The sequence below is a fragment of the Hypoxylon fragiforme genome (genome assembly GCF_022984875.1).
Source record: "Hypoxylon fragiforme strain CBS 206.31 chromosome Unknown GGS25scaffold_4, whole genome shotgun sequence".
Taxonomy (NCBI): Eukaryota; Fungi; Ascomycota; class Sordariomycetes; order Xylariales; family Hypoxylaceae; genus Hypoxylon; species Hypoxylon fragiforme.
Window position 1 is genome coordinate 183,288 of NW_026054759.1, and position 23,016 is coordinate 206,303.

Here is a 23,016-nt window from a genome sequence, read left to right on the forward strand (position 1 = left end):
AAGCGAAATTCTTTGTACTCGTAATCAGACGCGATCCTTGAAAACATACCTATCATGCTACCACCTTGAACTTATGACCCTATCACAACAGTCTGACGCGTCCTACGGCTGCTGTGACAACAACTACCTAGGTAAACAATACTAAGTAAACACCAAGCACAACAATTCCCCTTTTTAGAAGCCTGAGGCGAAGTCACGTGGTGATTTTGTCCGGCAAGACTCGTATCATAACCCCAGCTGAACAAATGCTGCTGCCTACTCGAAATCTCATATATCATATCAAAGCAAAACATCTGATTTATACCTAGGTATTAACTCGAAATTTCTCTGCACAGATATCCATCCAAAATGGCCAACACCGCGCCCAAAGTCCCTGCAGAGGAACGTCAAGAGGCGCCGGAGGTCGTTGACAGAAAGGCGGAAGCGCTGGCGAAGCTGATACGGAAGAGCAAGCACATGGTGGTCTTCACGGGGGCAGGTGTCTCCACGTCTGCTGGTCAGCCTTTCTCTCCAACCTGATGAGTACCTACTGCGTAGCTGGCTAGTCGCCGGGTCTAAATCTTGCGAACAGGAATCCCCGATTTTCGTGGTCCGGACGGGATATGGACGCTGAGAGCGCAGGGAAAGCAGCGCGCGGGTGCGGTTAACACGCTGCAAGCGGTGCCGACGCTTACACACATGGCGCTCGTGGAGCTGCAGAACCGGGGGATGCTGAAGTATTTGATCAGCCAGAACTGCGATGGCTTGCATAGGAGGAGCGGGATCTTGCCAGTGAGTCGGTCTAACTCGTGAGAGGCTCTATGCAGAGTCGACTAATCCTCCTATCGTATTAGAACAACTTATCCGAGCTTCACGGAAACAATACCCGCGAGTCCTGCAAAGACTGCGGAAAGGAGTTTATCCGCGGTGCATACCAAACCCCATAAACAAAACCATACGCCTTTACTAACAACGCCCAGACTTCCGAGCCGTCGCCTCATACGAAAAGACCGTGCACGACCACCGCACGGGACGGAAATGCACGCTCTGCGACGGCGCCCTCCTCGACAGCATCATCAACTTCGGCGAGTCTCTGCCCGAGGCTCCCCTGCAGCTCGCCCGCGACCACGGCGCGAGAGCAGACCTCTTCCTCGTCCTCGGCTCCTCGATCACGGTGACGCCCGCGAACGAGATCCCCGAGGTAGCGGGCCGGAACCGCGGCGCCAAGCTCGTCATCTGCAACCTGCAGGACACGCCGCTGGACGGGCTCGCGGACTTGCGCGTCTATTCGAAGTCCGACGACCTGATGCTCTGCGTGATGGAGAAGCTGGATATCCCGATCCCGACGTTCATCCTCCGGCGCCGGCTGACGGTGCAGATGGAGACGACGGGGGACGATAGGCGGCAGCTGAGGGTTTGCGGCGTAGATGTGGATGGCACGCCGGTCTCGTTTCTCAGGTCGGTGAAGCTGGAGTATAATAGGCGGGTGGCCCGGTCCGAGCCTTTTGTCATTAACTTCCGTGGTGATGTTGAGCCGGGGACGGAGCTGGTTCTTCAGCTGGAGTTTATGGGGAACTACTGTGAACCGGATCTAAAGATCAGCCATGAGTATAGCGGTGACGATACGAAAACGCTGTACTTTTTGGAATATAATCCGCAGACTAGGGAGTGGAAGACGAGTACCTAACTACATAATGTGGCCTTCCTTCCGGGGATGATACAATTTATGAACAATGGACATGCCAGATATCACGTCTCACGCAGTTGTAAGATGTTTATGAAATAATGACCTATTTATTTCTCGTTCCAAATTCTCAAAACTCGCTTCCAACACCCCTTTCCCCTCTCTTAACAGCCAAACAAACCATCACCTCCCCCCTCATAAATAAACCCCCTTACACCCCAACACCCAGCCCACCACAACCGCAATCCCCATCACCGCCCTCGTCGCCACGCCCCCAAAGATCCCCGATCCCCAAACCACCGGATAGTTATCCGCGCGCCAAAACAGATTCCACAGCTCAACCTGTAGTTTCATCCCACCCCAAACACCACCACCACCACCACCACCACTCCCCAATACCAACGCATTCAGATTCCGAAAGAAGACCTCTTTCCCACCATCCCTCGGCTCCGTCCACTCCCTAACCACCAACCCCTCACCATCCTCATCTGCTCTCCGCCACTCATGCACAACGCCGCGTGGCACCGTGATCACATCACCCCCATCCCCATCCCCACCACCAATACCAACACCAATACCAACACCACCACCTCCCCCAGCATCAGCGCCGACGACAAACTCCTCCCCCCCAACAACCACCCTAGCCCGCCCCCGCAGCACCTGCAAGAACTCCGTGTGCGCATCATGCCAGTGCAGGCCCGACGACCAGGAAGAGTGGGGCGGGACGCGGATGAGCGCGGTGTGGTCCTTGGCGGAGAGGTCGTAGGCCACGGCTTCGGGAAAGGGGCGGGTGAGGAGATTCTGGTTTTGTTGTTCGGGGGTGTCGTTTGCTGACATTTTTATAGGGTCTTCTTTAAGAATGAAAAAAAAAATAAAGGGGAAAGGGAGGAGGAGGAGGAAAAGGAGCTGGTTTGGTCGAAAGGGGTTGGTGGGATTTGGATGTTTCGAAGCGATGGGGATGGGGATGGGGATGGCTGAAAGTTGCAGCAGGTAGAAAATGTAGTCTCCCCAGGATAAGGGGTTGGAGTATAGAGAGTACTACCTAGGTAAGTGGACGTTAGAGAGAGGGGTGGAGATAGATATAAATCCCTATTTGTAGATATTACTAAACTGACAATAACAACGTGTATTTCAAGATTTACTCTTATATAAATATTTCATTCTTGATACGCACCTTGTATCCATGATATATAATGATAAGTGTATGACAAATCCAACTGTTCTTAGGTACATACAGACGGAGCTATTCCTTACAAGTCGTCTTTTGGTGCTGATTTTCCAACAGAACACGTTGCCGTATAAGCGCTCTCATAATCTGGTCAGCTCTTCTCGTCTAACTATCTATCTGGTATCTGGTTCCATTCCAACATGGATTTGAATCAAAAAGTTAGCACAGGCTTAAGGTTAGCAAGACTAATAATGTCACTCCTAATACATCGCTGAGTTGGTAAGTAGGTAGGTACCTAACTAGATAGTTGGGACTATTCTTGCGCTGAGTGGAATGACATCTACTGCCTAGTAACTCGGGCTTCTTAAACAAACAGATCTTGAAGCATGATCACCTAGTTACCATGTAGAGGTAGGTAACCTTAGGTAGGTCGCTATATTCCAAGCCCGTTTTCAAAGACCGTATGCCACCCGTCTCCTCAACGAGACGCATTAATACCCAGTACCTAGGCGAGACACCTAGTAATAAAATTACCCAGTATCACTATCCGCATTATACAAAAGAAATGATCTAGAAGATGAATCTTCGACCTATCTCACTACGATACGCATACACTACGATACGCTGCGCTGTGCTGTGCTGTGCTTGCCTCGCAAGTTCCATCCATGCCAGAATCCTATCTCTTTCTTGCCCATAGTCCACCTAATATCACAAATCGAATGCTTCGTAACGCCGGCCAATTTTCCCATTCCCAAGTACTTATCACACACGATTAACGAAACACTCAACGACGGACCTGTCGATTCTCCGCATTCTTTATCCGTCTCGAAGCACGCGTTATCGTCCGTCGATACTTGACCCACAAGAAGAACGCATCCTTGAGCACGACGAAGAGACAGCCACCGACCAGGCTGCGCCCCCAGCGTTCCTGGAGGATCCCGGTGATGGGCCCGGAGGCAGGGCGCGTGGTGTAGCGCCATGGGAGGGCGAGCCGCAGGAGCTGGCCCATGCTGTAGCACACGCCGGGCCAGATTAGCGCGCCGGCTATGAAATTGACTGGCGACCTGCCGCCATCGAGGCCCCTGTTCCCGCGCACGTCCACGTTTTCGTCGCCGTCCTCGAGGTTGATCTGTATATCTATCTCGAAATCAAGCAAGTTGTTACCCGCTTCCGGTTGCGGTTCGGGGTCGTTCTGTAGCGCGGGCTGGCGCTCGTGGTTCTCGCCACCATCGTTGGGAAGCAGTTCCGCTGCTTTGGCCTTCCATCGTTTCTCCAAGCGTTTGGAAAGAATGTGGTGTAAGTGGAAGTAGGTCGCTTTTATGGTGGGGTAAATGGCGAGAGCTCGTTGGGGCGACGGAGGCCAGGTGAAGTATTCGTGGGTTTCGTCGATGAGCGTTGCGTACTAAAAGGTGTGCACATTTGTGTTAGACATTGAACTAACCCATAATTTATGCTAGGTAGGTATGTGATTCATGGGAACTACTTACCAGGAACGAGACTGGAATCAAAATCACCTCGCCCTGGCGCAATCTGTTAAGTATGAGACCTGGCGCAATAAGAGGGAGGACGGCGAAATGTAAAAAATTAATCGTAAGCGGTTGATTCGCAGCTCGAACACCTTTTGGGTCGCGCAACATGTCGGTTATAGTCGTACCGCCTGCAGTGAGCAGGAAGTCAAGTGTCGTTCCAGGACCAGCAAACCAATCGATGGCCTTTGCACCGTATATGGAGCTGCTTACAAGGGTGCCGGAGGCAAGAAAGCCAAATAGAATTCTAGGCGACCACTTTGAGAACTTTCTGTGCATGTAGTTGCTGAGTTGAATAGCAAAGTCGCTAAGCTCGGTAACTGTGATGGGCGACTTGCAGAGTGGACACTTGATATCCTTGCCTTGGGACTCGAGGTCGGTAATCCAACACATGAGACATTCTTGGTGACCTTCTAGCGCGCAAGTACATGGTGTTGACCAGTCTTCTGGCAAGCTAGCTTCGGGCTCGTCGACAAGGCAGACAAAACATCGATGAGTATCGGCTGGAGGGTCGGATGATGGATTTGCGGGGGGTATTTCGGTATGCTCACGGTTATCAGGAATTTGGGGAGCGGGTGCTGCGGAATCTTCATTTACTTCCTCGGGAAGAGGTGTTTGGAGGGGCGAAGAAGCCATCGCGAAAAAATTATCTGCGACGATTACAGATTTGGAATGAATACTATGCCATAATCTGATGAGTAATACTGTTGAGACGTACGAAGTACTGCGCCTTTAAACAACTTTGAAGAAGAGGATACTTTCGGAATCAAAATCCCCCAAATCAATCATGGGGCTTTCTTTTGTCACTTATTTGTCTGATGAGTGATATTGATGATGTATGTGCAAGTGAACTATGTATGTATGTTATACCGAGATGGTGGAGTAGGTATAACTGCCCGGATACAGTGTCTTACACCGTTATCGTTATCTAGCCCACACTAACTCTGAATACTAAATTACCTGACAAATGCATATTTCCGACTTAGACAATGCCGAGGTATGTATCATCTGGGGCTTCTCTCACATTAACGTTATAGATACGATGTATCATCTTGCTTCCAAATAGCATACTTACCTAGGTTAGTACATAATGTCGAGGTCTACATGGTCGCCAGATCAATATATTTTTGATTCATGCCTTTGTACAAAATCATTTTCAACACACAAAACCCATTTTTTGAGTGACTTTGTGTGATTCCTACAAGTTCTAATGGAACTTATTGCGTGAAGCGTACTTCGTAAGTTAATAGTATAGCAAGGTCCCCTTATAACGGCTTCCAGGTTATTATAGAAACTCTTCATAATCCCCAGCTACACACACACACACACACACACATATATATATATATATATATATATATTCCACCAACTTGATATTCACTCGAAAAATATATCCCGAAAGAACCCTCGAATAAAAGGCACACATATACCCTTACTACGCTCAAGTAGGCAAAAAACAGATTCTGTCATGCTGACATTGCCCTTTCACAGCCGCCAAGACGAACCTCTGCATCCGAATGGACGGGTAATAATGCATGCAACGGCCCTGAACCCCAGCTCGTTTTCCCCCGTGTCTGTGTCTGTGTCTGGGTCTGGGTCTGGGGGAAGGAACCTTTTAGCACAATGAGCTTCTCTTTCTAGTTTCTAGCCGAGGGCGTACACGTATGTACATACTTACTTACTCGCATACATATATCCATATACTTTGGGTTCGCGGCATATGTATGTGTATGTATGTGTGTATGTATATACTCGGGATGCTACCGAATCCGCCTTATACACTCACTCTTACCCATTAGTTATATCTCGTCCCCCCCTTTTAGGCTGCCGTATTGATTGATGCTTGCCTGTTTCCATACTTGTCCCTGGCAGGATTCACAAAACTAAAAAACAGCCCTGCCGAGCCTCATAAAAAGCTAACCTTGGAATATTACTTCGTGTATAAATGCCCCTTGGCGTAAAATGACGCGACCGCGCGTACCCAGGGCCAGCGCTATCGCCGGCGCAATCGCACGCGTTCTTGGCATGGGAGCTTCCGTCGTCTTACTGGCCAACCTTATCTACGAGAGCGTCAATTGGGGCAAGACGCTGGCGCTGTCCGTCACTGTGGTAAGGCATTTTATTTTATTTATTTTTTTCCATTTATTTTGTCTTTTTATGGATGAAGACGATGATAAAGATGAAGGCGAGTTGGTGAGCGAGGAGTGAAAGAGTGAGCGAAGGGGAGAACACTTTGTTTTTTTCAGAAAAAAAAAGTGATTATTGTTATTATTCTAGGTACGCAGGGCACTAAAACACAGCTCACAGGCCGTAATCGCGCTCGTCGTCGACGGCTCCGAGCTCATGGGCCTGCTGGACTCCACGCGCACCATCTCCCGCGTCTCGCCCGCCTGCGTCGTCTGCGGCGACCTCCTCGTCCTGTGTCTGGCCATCCCCTCCATTTTCCTCATCATGCTCAGCAATAGTAACAATGATGCCCCCGACAGCGATCCGCCCCCTGATCCGGACCCGGGGCCCTGGGCAAGTACCGACTTTCTGTCGCTGTCTGTCACGTTTGCCATATGGTGAGTTGTTCGCAAACTTCCGTGGCGGTTTTTGGGATGGCTTTTTGGAAGAGGGGAGGTCGTGGTTTATGTGCTGTGTTAACTGCTAACTGTAAACTGAGGGTAGTGGCTTGAGGGTTTTGCTCATGACGTGGAGCTTCGTGGTCTGCTGTCGTGTGATCAAGCAGCCTAGGCGGCGCGACGGTGAGGTGTCTTCTGTGGACTCTCCGAGCGAGTTGCAGGACGCCTCGCATACTAGGTAGTTAGGCTGGCTGTTGTTGTTGTTGTTGTTGTTGTATTTGCTAGATAGGTATAGAGTTCATCATGCAAGCATGTTATCTATAAAGTCTTCACGAAATCCCGCGCCATAATAATGTATCTTGTAGATATGTCGAACTATGAATATATCTCCAGTCCTCATAGATATCTAGGGGCTCCCGCATATCAAGCCATCGACAACGATTCCTAGATTTTATCTATCTATACCCATTTCACCGCACCCCCTGGCGGTTCCGTTTGTCGCGGGACATAACAACTGTCCCGGATTCGACCTGCAGGCCGTCCCGATGCAACATGTGATGTTGCGCTCGCACCCAGCGATATTGACTTTGGTCGCTAGATCGTCGATGGGGTATGTGTACGCCATGCCCTTGCAGCTTACGAATATATTTTCTTCATCTCGGGGTGGAGGGGTGTCTCGGTACGGATTCGCGCACGTTTTGTTGTTTGGTCGTAGTTCTTCCTGCACAAAGTCCATCAGCACCATACCATCCTTATGTACGTACCTATCTCCCTAGGAGGTAGATACATGACTTCAAAGGTATGAATAGGGATCACAAACCGGACAAACGTCGTGCAGGTTCAGGTTGCAGCCCGCCACCACCGCATGATTGCACTCGCAAACCATCGGTACTGTGAAACCATCCCTAGAAGATTCTGGTTAGCACAAACCAACAAGCCAACCGTCATTTGTGAGTTGCAGGTAACTATATGCCTCTGGAAAGAAAGCTGGCTTACACGTAGCTAACATCCAACGCTAGGATCGCGGGCTCGGCTGGGTTTGGCATGAACGATCCCTCTAGCAAGGACGCTCGGTCGGCGACGACGTAGCCGTCTTCCCACATCGCCATTCGTCCGGACCACTACGGCTTACAGTTAGTTACTTGGTAGCAAGTACAATTTTGGGTTTTACGATAGCGATTTCTTCATCGTGGGGGCTCCTGAATGATGACGTCTTTGCGCAAGAGCTCTACTCACCCCGGTGGGGACGGCGAATGTGACGGTTTGGGAGGGGGCAATGATGCTGCTTTCGTTGGTGTTCCGGATCGCGGTAGGGCTTCCTGCCCCTTGGGCGTGCTTGGTTGACACGGGCGCGGTGTGAGAGTTGACTATGGTGAACACGTAGTCGCCGCTCGGAACTGGGTGGCTACTCGCCGTTGTGGTTTGGGGAGCAACTCCCGGGGACGAGATATTTGCAGTGATGTTTTGTGTAGCTGCTGCGTTGGCCATCAAGAGCATCAATGCCAAAGGGGCCGGGAGGCCTAGGATATGTTGAAGACAGAAGAGTCTCATCTTGGGTAGAGTGAGGCGGTTCAAGTTTTGGTTGTTGGTGGGTATATTCAAAAGTACCAGGTAGTAATAGTCGAGAAATCTGGTTTGGGGAATGAAAGATGCAAAGATACCTAAGCAGCCGTTAGAAACCAACGGTCAATTTATAGAAAACGGGGAAACGGACAACTGGCAGACCTTACTCATAACGGGCAGAGCGACTCGGGAGTAACGGGCTAGTCTTGAATCATCTACATTCATCATACCTCATAGCTCACCCACTAGAAGCTCGGACAACTGTTGTTGTCCACAGATGTGACATGATTGCTATACTACTATACTACCTGGGCGCCTTAGGTAAGCAAGGAGCCGTCATGAAAGGAGAAAGGGGGGAAGTTTGCATTGAGATGCACCGTAGGACACGAGAGTGGTGTTTTCCTCTGAATATAATAACCATACGTCGAAGTCAAAAGAACCTTAGAAGTTGTGCCACGTAAGAGCAAACACTCCGTGTTGCCATCACCTCCCCCTGACGAGGCTCTTGAAGGACATCATGTCTAGGTAGGTAGCCAAGTATCACGAGCTTGTGGGTACGAGTCGATTCAAATGAAGTTCTGCTTCTTATTGCAACCATGCGCAAAGAATTCTTTGAGACTAGTCATATTCCTCAAAGCTATAGTGTAACACGGCCTATATCCGCGTATCTGATCAGGCGCACAGATACACTTATTCATACAATGAAGCTATACTCATTATTTTTTGATCTGTGCGGTTGGCGTTACGATTACACCTCACTCGCGATGTGGCGTAGATTTAGGCAAAGTTAGTGTTGGGGATTCTATGTAGGTAGTCCCGCACCCATTATGTATCTTGATTGATTTTTAATCAAACTGCTCAATTGGAGGGCGGAAGATGCCCCTTTAATTGATATCAGTTCACGCGTAATCGAGATGTTGTCAGAGCAGAAGGGTCCATGCTCCAGCCCTACTACCCCGAAGCAAAGAGCCATATACGGGGCATGTTGACAACTGCTTTCATTCCAATCAAGTTTATAAGCAGTGTCGGTGGACAAGGTCCATCGATAGATGGGATAGGTTTGCATATGCAAAAGGCAACTGAAATCAAATTTAATCAGAAGGTAATTGTAAAACTCTGTATGTGTATTCTCCAAGTTCAAGATGGATAAGGCTACTAGGTATTCAACAGAAATGCCTTATATACCTAAGAACTGCTTATGTGATAGCTATTCCAACATGCAGTGAATATGAATTATATTTCAATTTAATTAACAGTCATATACACGATTCATAAATATATTCCAAAACGATCTTACAAAACGAGGCGATGTCCATGGTATTTGGCCGACCGACCATAGACATTCATCGGGGTAGTGGTTGTTGTTCGCTCAGGGAAGCCCTTGAACGAGAGGGCATAGGTGGCGACCGAGTGCGCGACGAGCTGGGAATGAAAAGTTAGCAAAAATGGCTCTGAACAAATTGGGAGGAAAATGAGCCCAAGGAGAGGAGAAGGGGACAAACCTTAGTGTTGATCAACCACGCCGTCGCATTGACATTCCCAATGTCATCGCACAGCTGGTGATAACAAGGGTCATACCAATCACCTGCTTTTCCGCCAAACATGATCTCCTCTTCCTTCGTCTTCACGCCCTCAGCACCCGTCGCGATACCTCCGCCGGGAATACCGTTGCGGATGAAAGCGTCGTAGTCGCTGCGGCCATCGAACGGAATAAACGTATAGTTCAAGCCCTGCGCCGTGTACCAGTCAATATACAAGTCCCTCAACTGCTCCGAGCCGGTTGGATTCGCGGCGTTGGTCGCGTTGTACACCTGGTAGGCGAAGTTCGGGCTGCCCATCATGTCGTAGTCCATGAAGAGGCGGATCTTCTTGTTTTCCTCTTCCGGCAACACTTCGACGTAGTAGTCTGAGCCGAGGAGGCCCTCCTCTTCGCCGGCCCACCACGCGAAGCGCACGCAGTTCTTGACGCTGAAGTTGGTCAGCTGCGTCGCGACTTCGAGAAGCGTGATGCTGCCCGAGCCGTCGTCGTTGATGCCCGGTCCTTCGGCGACGCTGTCAGAGTGGGCACCGAGCATGACGCAGTTGTCCGGGTCGCCTTCGATGGTCTGTGCGATGATGTTGGTGGTCTGGATCTGGTTGACATCCGAGTTGATATACGCGATCGAATTAATGACCTCGCCATCCTTCAAACGTTGAAGGATGGGACCCGCTTCTTTGCCCGATAAGCCAAAAGTGGCGACATGGTCCGGGCTGGGGCTCTCCAGGGTACCGGAGACTTGTCCTGACTCGTAGTTGAACACAATGGCAGCAACTGCACCGGCCTTGCCCGCATTCAGTGATTTAGTGCCAAAGGGGCACGTGCCGCGAAGGATGAACGCGATGTTGCCAGTGAGGTTAGCAGGATAATCAGACGCGTCGCATCCTTCGTTTGCTACGAGAACCAGATCACCATGAACAGGCTCTTTACCAGCTGTTGGCGGAGTCATAGACATGGGTGAGGAGGACTTGGTTAAGTGATGGCCAATAATGAGGCGAGACTCGTAAATGTGCCCTATGTTGGCGGGAAATGGCTGGCTCGAGAGGGTGTAATAATCACCAAGGTCCTCTATCGCTGAATAAATATAATCCAACGTCGCGCTGTGGCCTATAAGAGATGAGATGAATGAGCATGAGATAATGCTTATACCTAGCTAGCTGTTTATAGGAAATTTATCTCATCACATACCCTCACTCCCGATAACTCGAGTCGGATGGCCATATTCTGGCTCGGATAGCTCTGCGATGGCATAGAGGTCCTTAGCACGGCTGAAAAGGTTGTCGACCTTGATGCTGTCCTGCAGATCATCGGTGTCGACCACCGGCTTAACAAGTGCGTGATTAGCTCCCAGGGGTTTCTGTTGAGACGGTATTAGAGGCATCTGAAGCTCAGATGCAGCTGCAGTTCCCAGCACTGCAAGCAATAGAGTGTGAGACCATCGTGGTGTGAGCGCCATGTTTCTCACGCCTTTTGGTTTCAGTTGTTGTGTATGTAGGTGTGAAGGTGAAGAAGATAAGAGGACGAAGCGTAACGTTAATCGGGATCATTTGTTTTTATTGTACTGTAATACTAATCACCAGGGGTGACCACGCTATACCATCTACGGTTAGATTTGGCGGGATGCTACATTGGCGTAATCTCAGATCGATATCACGATGATTGATTAGTTACATATAACTACCTAATGAGGTTATTCATCTTACCATATTATCAAGGGGTATTTAACCCATACATCTACCATATCATTGAGTATCATATGCGAACGCCATTCGAAGATTCCTTGATAGTCTATGAGATGCTAAATACAGATAGTTACCTAAAATGCTTTACTCCTAATTATAGCCAATTCAATTATTTTGGTAAGGTGGAACAAAGGATTCATCGACCGAACCCCGTCTGACGTTCTCTTCGTCATCCTTTGCCTTCTGCCGAAAATACTCAGCTTGGATAGGGAGGTCAATGTCTTCCAGGAGGGTAGGGCCATCATAGCTCGAGGCGCCCGCACGCGCAAGGATGACCTTGATGTCATTCGAGTTTCCCATCCAAGCAAAGGCATACAGCCTTATCACCACCGTCACCCAGTGAATGATAAGCTCGGGGTCTAGGGTACCTTCCATGGTCCTAAACTCGACCGTGCCCGTGTCCCCGTTGTTGTTCTGGGGGACTTTCACCGGAAGGGCGTCCTTGCAAAAGCCCTGGAATCCGAGATTGCCTCTGCCAAAGGTGGGAAATGGCTTTGTTAGCATTCCTTGCCTCATTCGGACTGGTTCGATCTTCATCACCGTCATCATTTGACAGAGGATTTTGGCATCGTCTGCGCGCCACATGACTTCTATCTCCGCCCTTTCTCGCCGAAGCATTCGCTGCCTTGGGATGATGGCATGCATGGCCCTGTACCCTTGTATGAAATCAGCCCTTCGCTTGCCATCATTGTTATAGGTTTCTAGTAAGTCTTCCATCGGCAGAGCACCTAGCAGCGAGAACGCCCTCAAGGAATTAGACTCAAGTTCTTCGCGACGAGACGGATGCGTGAGAGACCAAATATGGTGTTCAATAAACCACCACATCGTGCAAAGTCTTCGCAACGCGGTGTCGTTGGAGTCCTCCCAGTGCCGACTGTAGCCAACGTGTACGTTGAGAAATGTCGTAGGGGCGACACGCATGCGAATTTCCTGGCGCAAGGCCGTCACCACATTGCCAATTTGATCGAAGTGGTTGTCCCAAGACCAGTTCCTCTTGCTGGACTTCACCCTGACACCGATCCAATAGTATTTTCCCCCTAGTGTGTCCTCATCATAAAGAAGGCTATTGTCGATCTCGACTACCCACTGGGAGTACGGGGGCTTATAAGCTACCGCCTGCGATTCACTGTCCATGTGACTTATCACCTCTGTATAATCCGGGTAGGGAGGACCTGTATGCGTCCATGTTGGCACATGGCCCAATCTGCGTATGGTGTCTAAAACGATTGCCTCAACCTGTGAACCGGCTCCCTCGTACCCATCTCTTTCTATGTCTACTACGAGAACCGGTCTAGGATCTCCTGGATGCGGGTCATTGCTATCTTTCAGTATAAAGGGGACCAAGAACTGCAATTCAACGCCGTATGTGAAATGGCCAGGGCTTGGAGGTGCCTGCCAATCAGTCGCGCCGTCTATGGGAGGGTCATCGTAGTCTACGACGTCAGTATCCCTAGTATCTGTAGTTTTGGGTGTATTGTCTGTGGTTTTGGGTGAATTGTCTGTGGTTTTGGGTTGTTTTTGGTGGTGGGCCATTGTTTACGCTTGCCTATGCGACCTAGGGAACACTTGAGTGAGTACAATATCTCGTCTTCGAGGATTTATGTGTCAACGATTGTGGAGATTTGGGACCTCCGCCGTAGTACTGATGCGTACCTATTATATGTTCTAGTTATTCACAGATGCTTAACATAAAGGGCTTGTTTACTTGGTAGGTGCCTACGAAAGTCTTTCTCAAGACAAGTTATTATCTCTTATCTTTGTTGAATATTCCTTGCGTCCATATGATTGTTTCTACCTTTGTTGCGTTTCGAAGGCTGTACTACGCCCTGATTCACTTGGACTTTACGTCGTAGATTATCAAGAATGTACCAAGTAGTTATTACCGTACGAGGGTTACTGTTGGCAAAGAGGTGTTTGGTATAGGGTAGATAGGTATAATGACGTGAACATACCTACCTAGACATATAAATACAGTCTGTTCATGAAACCGTAGTAGTCTACCTAATCCGGGTAAGCTTGGTAAAGGATAAAGTAGCCTTGAATTTATATATATCGCTGCTGTTGCATTCCTTAGCCTGGAATAATCGTGGTTCGGCCAGCCATGGAGCTATCGGGCGTTATATAGCTAGAAAACGATCCAAGGTAGGCACAATAGTTTTCCCTGATGACTTTTGGTTGCTTGATGTAAACGAGATGCTTGTGTCGTCTGAAAGGACGTCAGGATAGACATCTAGGTAGGGACTTAGATGACGTTAAACCAAAAGAGATCCTCGAGAGGCGTGAGACATAGATGACTGTCTCATTCGCTAAAGAAAATGGCGCGTTGATATGGTGGAGGTGGCTTGGAGTTAATCAAAGTCCGTGGGTACTAGGTACTACATATCCTGAGCCGAGTCAGTGGGTATATATAGATGCATACCTACATGTCGGTGTACTATCACTACATAATAAGGAAGTAACTAGGTAGACCATCATAATCATAATAAGTTTCCATTCCTCTCTCATTCTTCTTCCACAAATGTCTACGAGCCCGACGCAGCCGCCCCCGGGCCCCCATGGAGCTGAAAACGCAAACAACGGCTCCGACACCCAACTCGACATCGCCGTCATAGGCGGCGGCATCGTCGGGCTCATGATATCCTTGGGGCTCCTGCACCGCAACATGCGCGTGACCATCTACGAGCGGGCCCCCGCCTTCAACGACTTCAGCACCGGGTTCGCCTTCACCGGCATCGCGCGCCAGTGTATGCAGCGCCTCAGCCCGCACATCGTCGACGCCCTCCGCCGCGTCAACGACTGGCCGCACCACGAGTATTATCGGTACTGGGACGGCCACACCCCCGACACCAAGGAGGCCGCGCTGATGTTCAGGATGCCAAGTCGTGAGCTCGACTACTGCAGCTGTGTGCGCTCGCAGTTTCTCCGCGGGATGCTCGATCGCTTGCCCGAGGGCGTGCTCAGGTATGGGAAGCAGCTCGTGAGTTATGTCGATGAGGAGGGGAGCGGTAAGGTAGTGCTGAGCTTTGCGGACGGCACGGAGGCAGAGGCGGATGTGGTTGTTGGCTGTGATGGGATACACTCGCGCACGCGGCAGATCTTGCTGGGTGAGGATAAGCCGGAAGCGTACGCTGGCTTCACGCATAAGGTGGCGTACCGTGGTGTAGTCCCGATCGAGGGGGTTATAGCGGCGCTGGGCGAGGACAAGGCGGATAATCAATGCTCGCACATGGGGCCCAATGGGCATGTGGTGTCGTAGTATGTCACACCAGCTTCTACCCCTGATGCCTCCCTCAACTTAGACTCTTAGAGAACTACTAACTCCCGTTATTCTAGTCCTGTAAGAACGCGCCCATCTTAATCACTCACCAAAGCCAATAACATATACCGTACCTACTTATATATATCTGCTAACCAAAACACAGGTCAACAACTCCACGCACTCCAACATCGTCGCCTTCCTGCACGACCCCACCCCCTGGCCCTCCCCCTCCCTCCCTTCCTCCTCATCCTCCTCCCCGAAGCTCACCACCCCCGGCACCCGCACCGAAATCCAACAGGCCCTCGCCTCCTGGAGCCCCTCCGTCCGCGCCCTCGTCGCCCTGCTCCCCGAGCGCCTGTCCAAGTGGGCCATCTTCGACATGGCGGACCACCCGGCGCCGACCTACGCGCGGGGCCGCGTCGTGATTGCGGGGGATGCGGCGCATGCGAGCTGTCCGTTCCATGGGTTGGGCGCGTGCATGGGGGTTGAGGATGCGTTGGCGATTGCAACGGCGTTGGAGGTTGCGTGGGGGGAGGTGGGTGGTGGGGGGGTAGGGATAGGGATAGGGAGGGCGGTGACGGAGGCGTTGCAGGCGGCTAGTAAGGTGCGCTTGGGAAGGACGCAGTGGATGACGCAGAGTTTGAGGGAGATGGGAGAGATTTATCAGGTATGTTTTTCTTTCTCTATTACATATTCCTCTCGTCAACATGACAGGTCCAAAACTGTACTTGGGGGGCGCTTAAGAGGATACTGATACCTACTGAGTAACTGTTCGTGTAGTGGAGGTACGCTCCAACCGGAAGGGACGCCGAGAAAATCAGGGCCGAATTTGACTATCGCTCAAGGGTAGCCTGGGACTTCGACGTGGATAAGATGGTGGAAGAGACCAAGACGGAGTGTGAACGTCGTTTGAAACTTGCCTCTTGAGGTAACTCATAGGGTATCTATACATGATTAGGTAGGCGTCTTAATAGATGTATTGCGGCTGAACAGTGACTTTGGCATTTTCATAAACTGTGACGGAGCTTCACTGCGGCTTGTTCAGAACACGAAGTACATGTCATACACACGAAGGCTTTGTAGCTAATTTCATTGTAATTTGTTTCAATATGTACCTATGCTTAAAGCAGGTGGGTAAATCTGTAAGACAAAGCTGGTGCCCGAACTCCAAAAGGCCATGCTGGGGTATCAAGATAGAAGTAGGAAAGCAATCAACCCTCCCTCAATAATATGATATGAAATGAGTTGAATATAGACAAGACGAGAAGGGGTGAGGTGAGATGAGATGAGATGAGATCAGCCTTCATGACTGATACGATTGGTCGATGAACTCGGTGTGAAGATACATCGAGTTCTGCGGGCTGCGCATGATAAACCCAACCGGCCACCCACACTTCTCCTTCCCATTGATATCGATATGTGCCGATGGCTTGATGTCCGTCGACGTAAACCGTATCCTCTTCTCATCAGCCGGCAAGCCGGGGTGCGATGCCGGCGCAACAGGGTACCCTGATCCATCCAGTCGGACGCCGTGCTCTAGCTCAATCACCCGGCGGGCCAACGCATACATCTGATTCGCCTCCCACAGATTCTCTCTCGGCTTCCCAACGGCCTTGATCAGGCGCAAGGCCTCAAGCCGCATGTCTAAGTGCCGACACTTCGTAGCGACAAAATGGAGCATCGGCGTGAGACCCGTCTCGAAAACGAAAGTGGGATTGTTTTTGTCGTCGGAGGGGGTTGTGGTGCTGGCATTGGCATTGGCGGATTTGAGAACCGTAGCAGCGTCGACGATACGCCGGAACGCGGCGGTGTGGCAGTCGTAGCACATCTCGTCGGCCTCGAAGGCGATGTCGAGCCATATCTGACAGACCTCGTGGCGCACTAGCAGGATAGTCTTCAACGTCAACTGAGCCGAGTCCTCTTCCGCCTCCCCATCCTCTGACGGCGGCGTGGGTGGCGACACCGGGCTGCCGCCATCCAAGGCTTTGAACAAAACCTGCCACTGGGCCAGCGCAGCCTCCAGCTTCTCCTGCTCGGCGAGCTGCTCGTACGGAATCGTCGAGTACCTCGAGTTCCCGAAGCGGTGTCCGTCACCATGCCGCACCAGCCTTAACGTCCGGGCCGTAAGGCCGTCCATCGCCGACTCCGCGTCCACAAAGGAGCTGAAGCATGCGGGGAGGGGGTCGTCCAGGGGAGCTATGTCGGGGAAATCGTCCTTCTCCCCGAAGTAGAACGGGAAGGCGCTCAGTCGTCGAAACACGGGCACCAGATGCTCGCGCGCCCAGGAGTAGTTGACGTGCTCGACGAGCGCAATGCCGTACTTGCAGTGCTGGATGGCGGCCTTCTTGTCCGCCTGCAGGAACTCGATGCAGATGAAGAGGATGCAGACGAGCAGGACCAGGGGCTGGTTGTCGGTGGACTTGAGCTCGCGGATCGCGGCGTTGTAGTGCTGCAGCGCGAGCCTGTTCTGCTTCAGTATGGCGGCCGACTTGGGCCCGGAGTCGGACTGCAGCTCCTCGTACAGGGCGCTGATGGCGACGACGGAGTGTCTGACGGCGGGCTCGAAGTTGCTGAACTGCATGACGAGGTGGGTCCAGAAATAGGGATCCGTGGCGCCGGAGAGGAACCGCGCCGTCCGCTCGCAGAAAAACTGAAGCGCCCGGGCTTCGCTGGCGCTGTCGATGCTCGTGAACATCTGGCGAGGCCGGTGCCACAGTAATCCTGGGGTCGGCTTGGAAACGTAGCCGTCACATTTGCGGCCGGTGTTGAGACAGCGATTGCAGTGTGGCTTGGCTTCATCACATTTCACTTTTCGGGCCCTGCAAGAAGGTTAAAAAAAAGAAACACAATACTTGCTGATCGTTACCTATTGGCTGGCTGACTGGATAGCTAGCTGGCCATCAGGCTTGGGCATAATAAGACGTACTTGCAAGTCAGGCACCCTGTCCTGACCTTCCGACTTCCCTTTCGAGGCATGGATGGTGGTAGGGAATATTGATAAGCGAGAGACGCGCGTTTATTTAATAGTTAGATAGATGTGATATGTGATAGGAATGTAATTAGAAGATTCGAAAGTCCTAGTGATCCACTGAGGAGTAGGACTAGGTATGTAATTGCTTCCTGTCTTTTTCTCCTTCTCTCTCTCTCTCTCTCTCTCCGTGAAATGTGATATGTTAGTTGATGGCGAACATTAGTCCCGAAGAACGCGGAGAAGATACGGCCCTTATTAAGATAGGCCACATCCCCAAAGTCTCGATGGCCAAGTATTATATCCTTGCTGCACTGGCCTCCATTGGTACCACTAATGAAGCTCTTGGTTAGTCCATTTGGTTAGGGTCTGCTCCCCCCCGAATAGGCCAATGATCTGCCAGGGTATATCGTGTGCCTGAAGCACAGCAATTGATCAAAGATCCTCTTGAGTCCTTTACTATGTACGTCTTTGCTTGGCCAAAGTCCAAAGTGGAATCTTCAACCAAACATGAGATAGTCTAGTTCAAAGACGTTTATTCGGTCCCCATGGGTGCGGCATGGTGCGGGTAAGCCAGCGCATGTTGTTACATGGCTACATGGTAAATGTCGGTGCCTACTCTTCCAAGTTCCAATCGTGAGACCAGCACAGTGGCAGCACTATATACGGTAGAAGTCTCAAGGGCTTAGGTCTGCCACTATTCCTTTGTGAGAGAAATTCCCCGCGACTTCATCTAGTGATCTCATGGGTGCCTCTCATGGGTACCCCTCTCGGTATCGTATAATACTACCTAGACTATGCTTATATTAGGATATGTAGGTACCTATGCCCTGCTACATTCTAGACTCGCCCCGTAAACCAGGGGCTTGTTTATGCTGAGCAAATGCCCAGGTGAACATCCACGATGCATAATACGTATAACATGCCATAGCAGATCCCACACGCCACTACGTAAGCGCCATACCTACCTCGGCACCCTACCCCCCAAATCTTGGTTGTTCGATTCCAGTCCCGAGCTTGTGGTACTGGTACTAAGATTGCCGGTAGGAATCACTACCGCAGCAGCGAAGCCCTACGCAGCCACGCTAGCTGGGTAATTGCTTAAACAAACCGACTTTGTGAACCTGTACTATTTACCCTAGTTTTGTAGTCGGGACAAGGTCCTCGAAGAACCAGTGGGGTTTATTCCCAGTTCCCAGCGACACGGATTTGGGGGCCGATACCTTATAAGGCTTACCTTCTAGGTTAGGTTAGAAGGTAATAGTACGGAGTGTACGCTTGGTCTAAGATGTTGTTCTTGTCTTCCAAGGTTGTCAACATATTTAATCTATTCTATACTCTTCTTTCATGCAACGTCTCTCGCCCTTATATTTAACATACCTTAACCTTTACCCGTACTCACCTTACCCTCTGGTGCCCAACATAGCATGCTCTCATCGCTCTGTTGACAGCTCATCGTACCAAATACCCGGTAGGTAATAAGCCCCCTTTGACCTCAGCCGCTTTGCAATCATGGGCGGAAGGATTGCACAGGATGCTATGTACATATTCTCACAGGCAGCTGTTTTACAGTGTTTATGGGCAGATTTGTAAGACTTCCAAGGTTATCGTAAAATCAGCCTATGCCGTACCATGTGGTGATCACCTCGGTCCCTCCCGTCCACCCCGGTAGCTGGATCTTACACACAGAGGAACATGATCCTACGCAGGGCGCGGATTAGATTACTTACTTCTAGAAGAAATGTAAATGGAACGTTGATGATGGGTATAAGTATGGCTGACAAATCACATGTTCGATGAGTGCTACCTACCTACATAGGTAGTATAAAGATGCTAGGTATGCATGATTAAGATAGTTTCATGGGTGAAGTGTTGAACGACTGAAGATGTATCAGATATACTGATATAAACGAAATATATTTAATGAGCGATCAATCATTTCACATCTTTTCACTATTTGGTGTAGTGGTACCTAAAATCTGACAAGGTGGAAGTCCCTCTGAGCAATGAAAATACGAAGCACAAAGCGAGGCGCCAGTGTCTTACAGACCACCCTGTATGTAAATGAAGTTGTTGTTTGCGCAAAGCCAATCTGATTCTAAACAATCGGAATTGTCGTCATTTGTGACGGAATATATAAATGAATAAACAAAGCTGTTTTTCCCGCGTGAGCCAATTATAATACTCACTCGCCTACCCTCTGTGTGCAAGCTCCTTTATTATCAGATATCATTCTTAGAGTTAAGGTATGGATACTTTAGCAAAGATATCCTTGGGACTGATCAGTCGAAACCCTGACCTGTTGCGGTATGCCGAGCCTCCACCCCCATACAAACCATCTAATGGCAGCTCCGTAATACCAGACAAGTCACCTAAGCTACCGCGTGATGTGATATGCTCCTCACGCTTTCACCCAAAGACTGGCCTAAGCCTAAGCCTAGGCCGAAAGGTGAGCAAAGGCAGTCAATATGTCTGCCCTATGTGCCGAGAGATATGGGCAGGGCGGAACGTGACTGCACAACAAGTTGAGGAGGAAGGTATCCAAGAAGGGCTTAACGCCGCCCAGCTCTTGCTATATATGGCCGAGAACGGCGACATTGCCATGACTGATGGCCCTACAAAAGAAGCAGGCTCAGACGGTAAGCCATACCCAGAACTCTTGTCAAGCCCCAAGGATAAACCGTCTGAAGCTAACACACCCCCCACAAGTCTCAACCTTGAGCCCTTCAACATGGGTCAGCAATCCCCGAAGCGTAAGCTTGACGTACCTGAAGCCGATTCCCCGAAGAAGAAGAAGCGTAGGTTAAGTGACAGTCCTCCGCCTCAGCTTCCTCTAGAGATCGTGTCGATGATCATAACGGCCGCTACAGACTCGACGCCCAAGTGTGCGTTGGACCTGCTGGTGCCCGACTGGAACATATGCAATGGTAACAACGACAAACTACAGCGGGACATGTTAGATTCCAGGAGGGTTGTCACTTACACGCGCGGCATCGACGGTGGCGTTGGCACCCTGTCATCGGCAGCTGGATCTGCGGACCACAGCCACATATTCCTCCCCATGCAAACCCTCGACACCGACCTCATGAGCGTCAACGAGGCGTTCCTTGACGAAAACATCCGGTCTTTCTTCCAAGAGGGGACGCAAGTGTTCCAACTTACCGCCAACTATCCTCCTCCCGACGTCGCGGAAGCGTCGTTTCTAAAGTGGTGGCGGGACAGCTTCCCCCTCCGCGGCGAGCGCTCGCGCTTGATTCTGCCGTTCGACGATGAAGTAGACGGGACGCCTAAGAGAGAAATGTCAAGTGGCGGACCGTGCCTGTTCAAGCTGCTAAGACACATCGTAGTGAACTCACCCCTGGCACTCATGGATGTCAATGCGCGTAGCATGGTGGGTCCCGGCACCGGGATCAGCGAGAAGAACCTCAAGGCGCTCGATGATGCCATTGACTTGGACCGCGCCGCGCACCTGTGGCTCTCGTGGTCGCAGATGCCGATGCTGAAGAGTGTGCTGCTCGACTTGCGCATCTACAGCCATGATCTGAATACTGAACGTGAGTGTATCAGTAAATACGACATTGTTCGCCGGGCGGAGGAAATGGGTCGCTGGCTGCAGCTGGACTTGCTGGTCATCGCCGGCTTGCAGAGCTATAGCTTCCAAGCGAGCAACGAGGTATACACGGCGGGGCAGATAGAGGAGGTGGATGAGATAGATGACGAGCCGAACTGGATCAAGGTGTTTATGCCTGCTGTTCGGCCGGGAGGCAAGCTTGTTCTCGTTGATAGTTTGACCTAGTTCTACTCTTGGCGTAGTTGTAGCAACGGAGAGTTTATGTTTTGATCGGGAATGCGAATTTCATGTTGGTAATGAGATGAATCCTAAAGAAAGAATGACTGTACAAATGGTTTAATGCGTAATAGATATAGTAAAGTAGATGGGAATAGAGATTGTTTAACCCCCTCTTCTTGCACATGTAATGGAAATACAAATGAATGTCTTACCCCTTTCCTTACCCCTATTCTCCGTGTGAAGTGAATCTAAGCCGTATTATGTACATATCGAGATACTTAGGTACATAATTGGACCTACTGTAGGCGCCTATGCACATATATGTGCCCTGAATCATCCAGCCGAGAGAATAGATTCAGTGTTGAGATTTCATATTTCGCTACAAGATGTAGACTCTACTTTAACCATCATAGTCGAGGTACTAGTAGTACTTGGGTAGTATAGGTTTTTATACCTGATGTCGGGTCTGCATTCTCCCAGCATAACACAATGCCTTTGTGCTTTGTGTCCAAAATAGATTATTATTGTGTATTCTTGAATCCTTTGTGATCTTTGATCTTTGATCTTTGAACCAAAGGAACTTCATCTTCGAAACGTTCTTTTGACCAATTCTATTGTGATTTGAACCAGGGTTGAAAGCCCCTGATCTGATCAGCACGGACATTCTGCACTATGGCGTGTCCCTGACTCCCTGAGCATTCGAACAGCGCTACCGTGCAGTTATCCAATGAATGTATGTATTGTATTGTACAATACTAGTAGTACTTCTACAATACACCGCTATATCACGAATCCCTCTTGAATGCTAGCTACCCTTGTAGGTGTGCATTGTATGTGCAATGCACGCCCTAGATAAAGTACTTACGTTACCGACATACTTGTGTATCGCGAGTATCGACTCCGTTTGGATGACACACACAGTACCTAGTAGTTTGTATTGTACAAACCACATAAAGCTTCCTAACCCGGAGATATCGGCCACCTATAGAACACCTTCCGACAAGAAAGGAAAATGCATGTGCATCATCACCTGAGTCATCCATCCCACTGCTGATGAAGGATGAACACGACACCCACCCACCTACCTGTCTACCATTCTAGGTACCATTCTAGGTACCATTCTAGGTAGTACCGAAAGGCTGTCAGGCAGGTAAGATACATAACCTAGGAACGATCGATATTCGAGAAATCGGTACCGATGCTACCTAGGGTATGTCATGCCGTCACAGACAGCTG

The 23,016-nt window shown here is 50.1% G+C and overlaps 10 protein-coding genes across 10 annotated transcripts; 4 read left to right on the forward strand and 6 right to left on the reverse strand.

The window, feature by feature from the left end:
- Positions 1-3: 3 nt before the first annotated feature.
- Positions 4-1,741, forward strand: GGS25DRAFT_484438 (DHS-like NAD/FAD-binding domain-containing protein). The gene is made up of 4 exons (XM_049260459.1): positions 4-496; positions 572-771; positions 834-906; positions 960-1,741. The coding sequence occupies exons 1-4, from the start codon at positions 349-351 to the stop codon at positions 1,664-1,666; spliced, it is 1,128 nt and encodes a 375-aa protein (XP_049117351.1). The 5' UTR covers positions 4-348; the 3' UTR covers positions 1,667-1,741.
- Positions 1,742-1,858: 117 nt separating this feature from the next.
- On the reverse strand, positions 1,859-2,816 carry GGS25DRAFT_530529 (uncharacterized protein; the record flags this gene model as incomplete). Its single annotated transcript, XM_049265391.1, has 1 exon — positions 1,859-2,816. The coding sequence occupies exon 1, from the start codon at positions 2,498-2,500 to the stop codon at positions 1,859-1,861; it is 642 nt and encodes a 213-aa protein (XP_049117352.1). The 5' UTR covers positions 2,501-2,816.
- A 272-nt stretch (positions 2,817-3,088) lies between these two features.
- On the reverse strand, positions 3,089-5,195 carry GGS25DRAFT_484441 (uncharacterized protein). Its single transcript, XM_049260460.1, has 3 exons — positions 5,076-5,195; positions 4,319-5,007; positions 3,089-4,233 (listed from the first exon to the last, which is right to left on the reverse strand). Exons 2-3 carry the CDS (start codon positions 4,991-4,993, stop codon positions 3,616-3,618), a joined length of 1,293 nt encoding a protein of 430 aa, XP_049117353.1. The 5' UTR covers positions 4,994-5,007; positions 5,076-5,195; the 3' UTR covers positions 3,089-3,615.
- A 912-nt stretch (positions 5,196-6,107) lies between these two features.
- GGS25DRAFT_213012 (uncharacterized protein) lies at positions 6,108-7,278 on the forward strand. Its single transcript, XM_049256892.1, has 3 exons — positions 6,108-6,466; positions 6,665-6,921; positions 7,028-7,278. Exons 1-3 carry the CDS (start codon positions 6,320-6,322, stop codon positions 7,161-7,163), a joined length of 540 nt encoding a protein of 179 aa, XP_049117354.1. The 5' UTR covers positions 6,108-6,319; the 3' UTR covers positions 7,164-7,278.
- Position 7,279: 1 nt separating this feature from the next.
- GGS25DRAFT_213034 (uncharacterized protein) lies at positions 7,280-8,646 on the reverse strand. The gene is made up of 5 exons (XM_049256893.1): positions 8,636-8,646; positions 8,158-8,582; positions 7,918-8,042; positions 7,742-7,826; positions 7,280-7,642 (listed from the first exon to the last, which is right to left on the reverse strand). Exons 2-5 carry the CDS (start codon positions 8,470-8,472, stop codon positions 7,373-7,375), a joined length of 795 nt encoding a protein of 264 aa, XP_049117355.1. The 5' UTR covers positions 8,473-8,582; positions 8,636-8,646; the 3' UTR covers positions 7,280-7,372.
- Positions 8,647-9,590: 944 nt separating this feature from the next.
- On the reverse strand, positions 9,591-11,539 carry GGS25DRAFT_484455 (Zn-dependent exopeptidase). Its single transcript, XM_049260461.1, has 3 exons — positions 11,210-11,539; positions 9,987-11,128; positions 9,591-9,906 (listed from the first exon to the last, which is right to left on the reverse strand). The coding sequence occupies exons 1-3, from the start codon at positions 11,475-11,477 to the stop codon at positions 9,778-9,780; spliced, it is 1,539 nt and encodes a 512-aa protein (XP_049117356.1). The 5' UTR covers positions 11,478-11,539; the 3' UTR covers positions 9,591-9,777.
- A 205-nt stretch (positions 11,540-11,744) lies between these two features.
- On the reverse strand, positions 11,745-13,691 carry GGS25DRAFT_213091 (uncharacterized protein). The gene is made up of 2 exons (XM_049256894.1): positions 13,417-13,691; positions 11,745-13,318 (listed from the first exon to the last, which is right to left on the reverse strand). Exon 2 carries the CDS (start codon positions 13,294-13,296, stop codon positions 11,869-11,871), a length of 1,428 nt encoding a protein of 475 aa, XP_049117357.1. The 5' UTR covers positions 13,297-13,318; positions 13,417-13,691; the 3' UTR covers positions 11,745-11,868.
- A 590-nt stretch (positions 13,692-14,281) lies between these two features.
- On the forward strand, positions 14,282-15,985 carry GGS25DRAFT_530536 (FAD/NAD(P)-binding domain-containing protein; the record flags this gene model as incomplete). The annotated part of the gene is made up of 3 exons (XM_049265392.1): positions 14,282-15,010; positions 15,186-15,689; positions 15,803-15,985. 3 exons carry the CDS (start codon positions 14,282-14,284, stop codon positions 15,947-15,949), a joined length of 1,380 nt encoding a protein of 459 aa, XP_049117358.1. The 3' UTR covers positions 15,950-15,985.
- Positions 15,986-16,098: 113 nt separating this feature from the next.
- Positions 16,099-17,970, reverse strand: GGS25DRAFT_484460 (uncharacterized protein). Its single transcript, XM_049260462.1, has one exon. It carries the CDS (start codon positions 17,715-17,717, stop codon positions 16,326-16,328), a length of 1,392 nt encoding a protein of 463 aa, XP_049117359.1. The 5' UTR covers positions 17,718-17,970; the 3' UTR covers positions 16,099-16,325.
- A 2,134-nt stretch (positions 17,971-20,104) lies between these two features.
- Positions 20,105-22,376, forward strand: GGS25DRAFT_484465 (uncharacterized protein). The gene is made up of 2 exons (XM_049260463.1): positions 20,105-20,629; positions 20,700-22,376. Exon 2 carries the CDS (start codon positions 20,722-20,724, stop codon positions 21,784-21,786), a length of 1,065 nt encoding a protein of 354 aa, XP_049117360.1. The 5' UTR covers positions 20,105-20,629; positions 20,700-20,721; the 3' UTR covers positions 21,787-22,376.
- Positions 22,377-23,016: the final 640 nt, after the last annotated feature.

Bases quoted from the DNA above. Each gene is read 5' to 3' on its own strand.
- GGS25DRAFT_484438 (XM_049260459.1), top strand. From the start codon at position 349: ATGGCCAACACCGCGCCCAAAGTCCCTGCAGAGGAACGTCAAGAGGCG. The intron at 772-833 runs GTGAGTCGGTCT...CTATCGTATTAG, and splicing joins GGAGGAGCGGGATCTTGCCA to AACAACTTATCCGAGCTTCA. The intron at 907-959 runs GTGCATACCAAA...AACAACGCCCAG, and splicing joins CGGAAAGGAGTTTATCCGCG to ACTTCCGAGCCGTCGCCTCA.
- GGS25DRAFT_484441 (XM_049260460.1), bottom strand. From the start codon at position 4,993: ATGGCTTCTTCGCCCCTCCAAACACCTCTTCCCGAGGAAGTAAATGAA. The intron at 4,234-4,318 runs GTAAGTAGTTCC...CACACCTTTTAG, and splicing joins TGATTCCAGTCTCGTTCCTG to TACGCAACGCTCATCGACGA.
- GGS25DRAFT_213012 (XM_049256892.1), top strand. From the start codon at position 6,320: ATGACGCGACCGCGCGTACCCAGGGCCAGCGCTATCGCCGGCGCAATC. The intron at 6,467-6,664 runs GTAAGGCATTTT...CACAGCTCACAG, and splicing joins TGGCGCTGTCCGTCACTGTG to GCCGTAATCGCGCTCGTCGT. The intron at 6,922-7,027 runs GTGAGTTGTTCG...AACTGAGGGTAG, and splicing joins TCTGTCACGTTTGCCATATG to TGGCTTGAGGGTTTTGCTCA.
- GGS25DRAFT_213034 (XM_049256893.1), bottom strand. From the start codon at position 8,472: ATGAGACTCTTCTGTCTTCAACATATCCTAGGCCTCCCGGCCCCTTTG. The intron at 8,043-8,157 runs GTGAGTAGAGCT...TGTAAGCCGTAG, and splicing joins CATTCGCCGTCCCCACCGGG to TGGTCCGGACGAATGGCGAT. The intron at 7,643-7,741 runs GTTTGTGATCCC...GACTTTGTGCAG, and splicing joins ACCTGCACGACGTTTGTCCG to GAAGAACTACGACCAAACAA.
- GGS25DRAFT_484455 (XM_049260461.1), bottom strand. From the start codon at position 11,477: ATGGCGCTCACACCACGATGGTCTCACACTCTATTGCTTGCAGTGCTG. The intron at 11,129-11,209 runs GTATGTGATGAG...CATCTCTTATAG, and splicing joins TCGAGTTATCGGGAGTGAGG to GCCACAGCGCGACGTTGGAT. The intron at 9,907-9,986 runs GTTTGTCCCCTT...TTTCATTCCCAG, and splicing joins CGTGGTTGATCAACACTAAG to CTCGTCGCGCACTCGGTCGC.
- GGS25DRAFT_213091 (XM_049256894.1), bottom strand. From the start codon at position 13,296: ATGGCCCACCACCAAAAACAACCCAAAACCACAGACAATTCACCCAAA.
- GGS25DRAFT_484460 (XM_049260462.1), bottom strand. From the start codon at position 17,717: ATGTTCACGAGCATCGACAGCGCCAGCGAAGCCCGGGCGCTTCAGTTT.
- GGS25DRAFT_484465 (XM_049260463.1), top strand. From the start codon at position 20,722: ATGGGTCAGCAATCCCCGAAGCGTAAGCTTGACGTACCTGAAGCCGAT.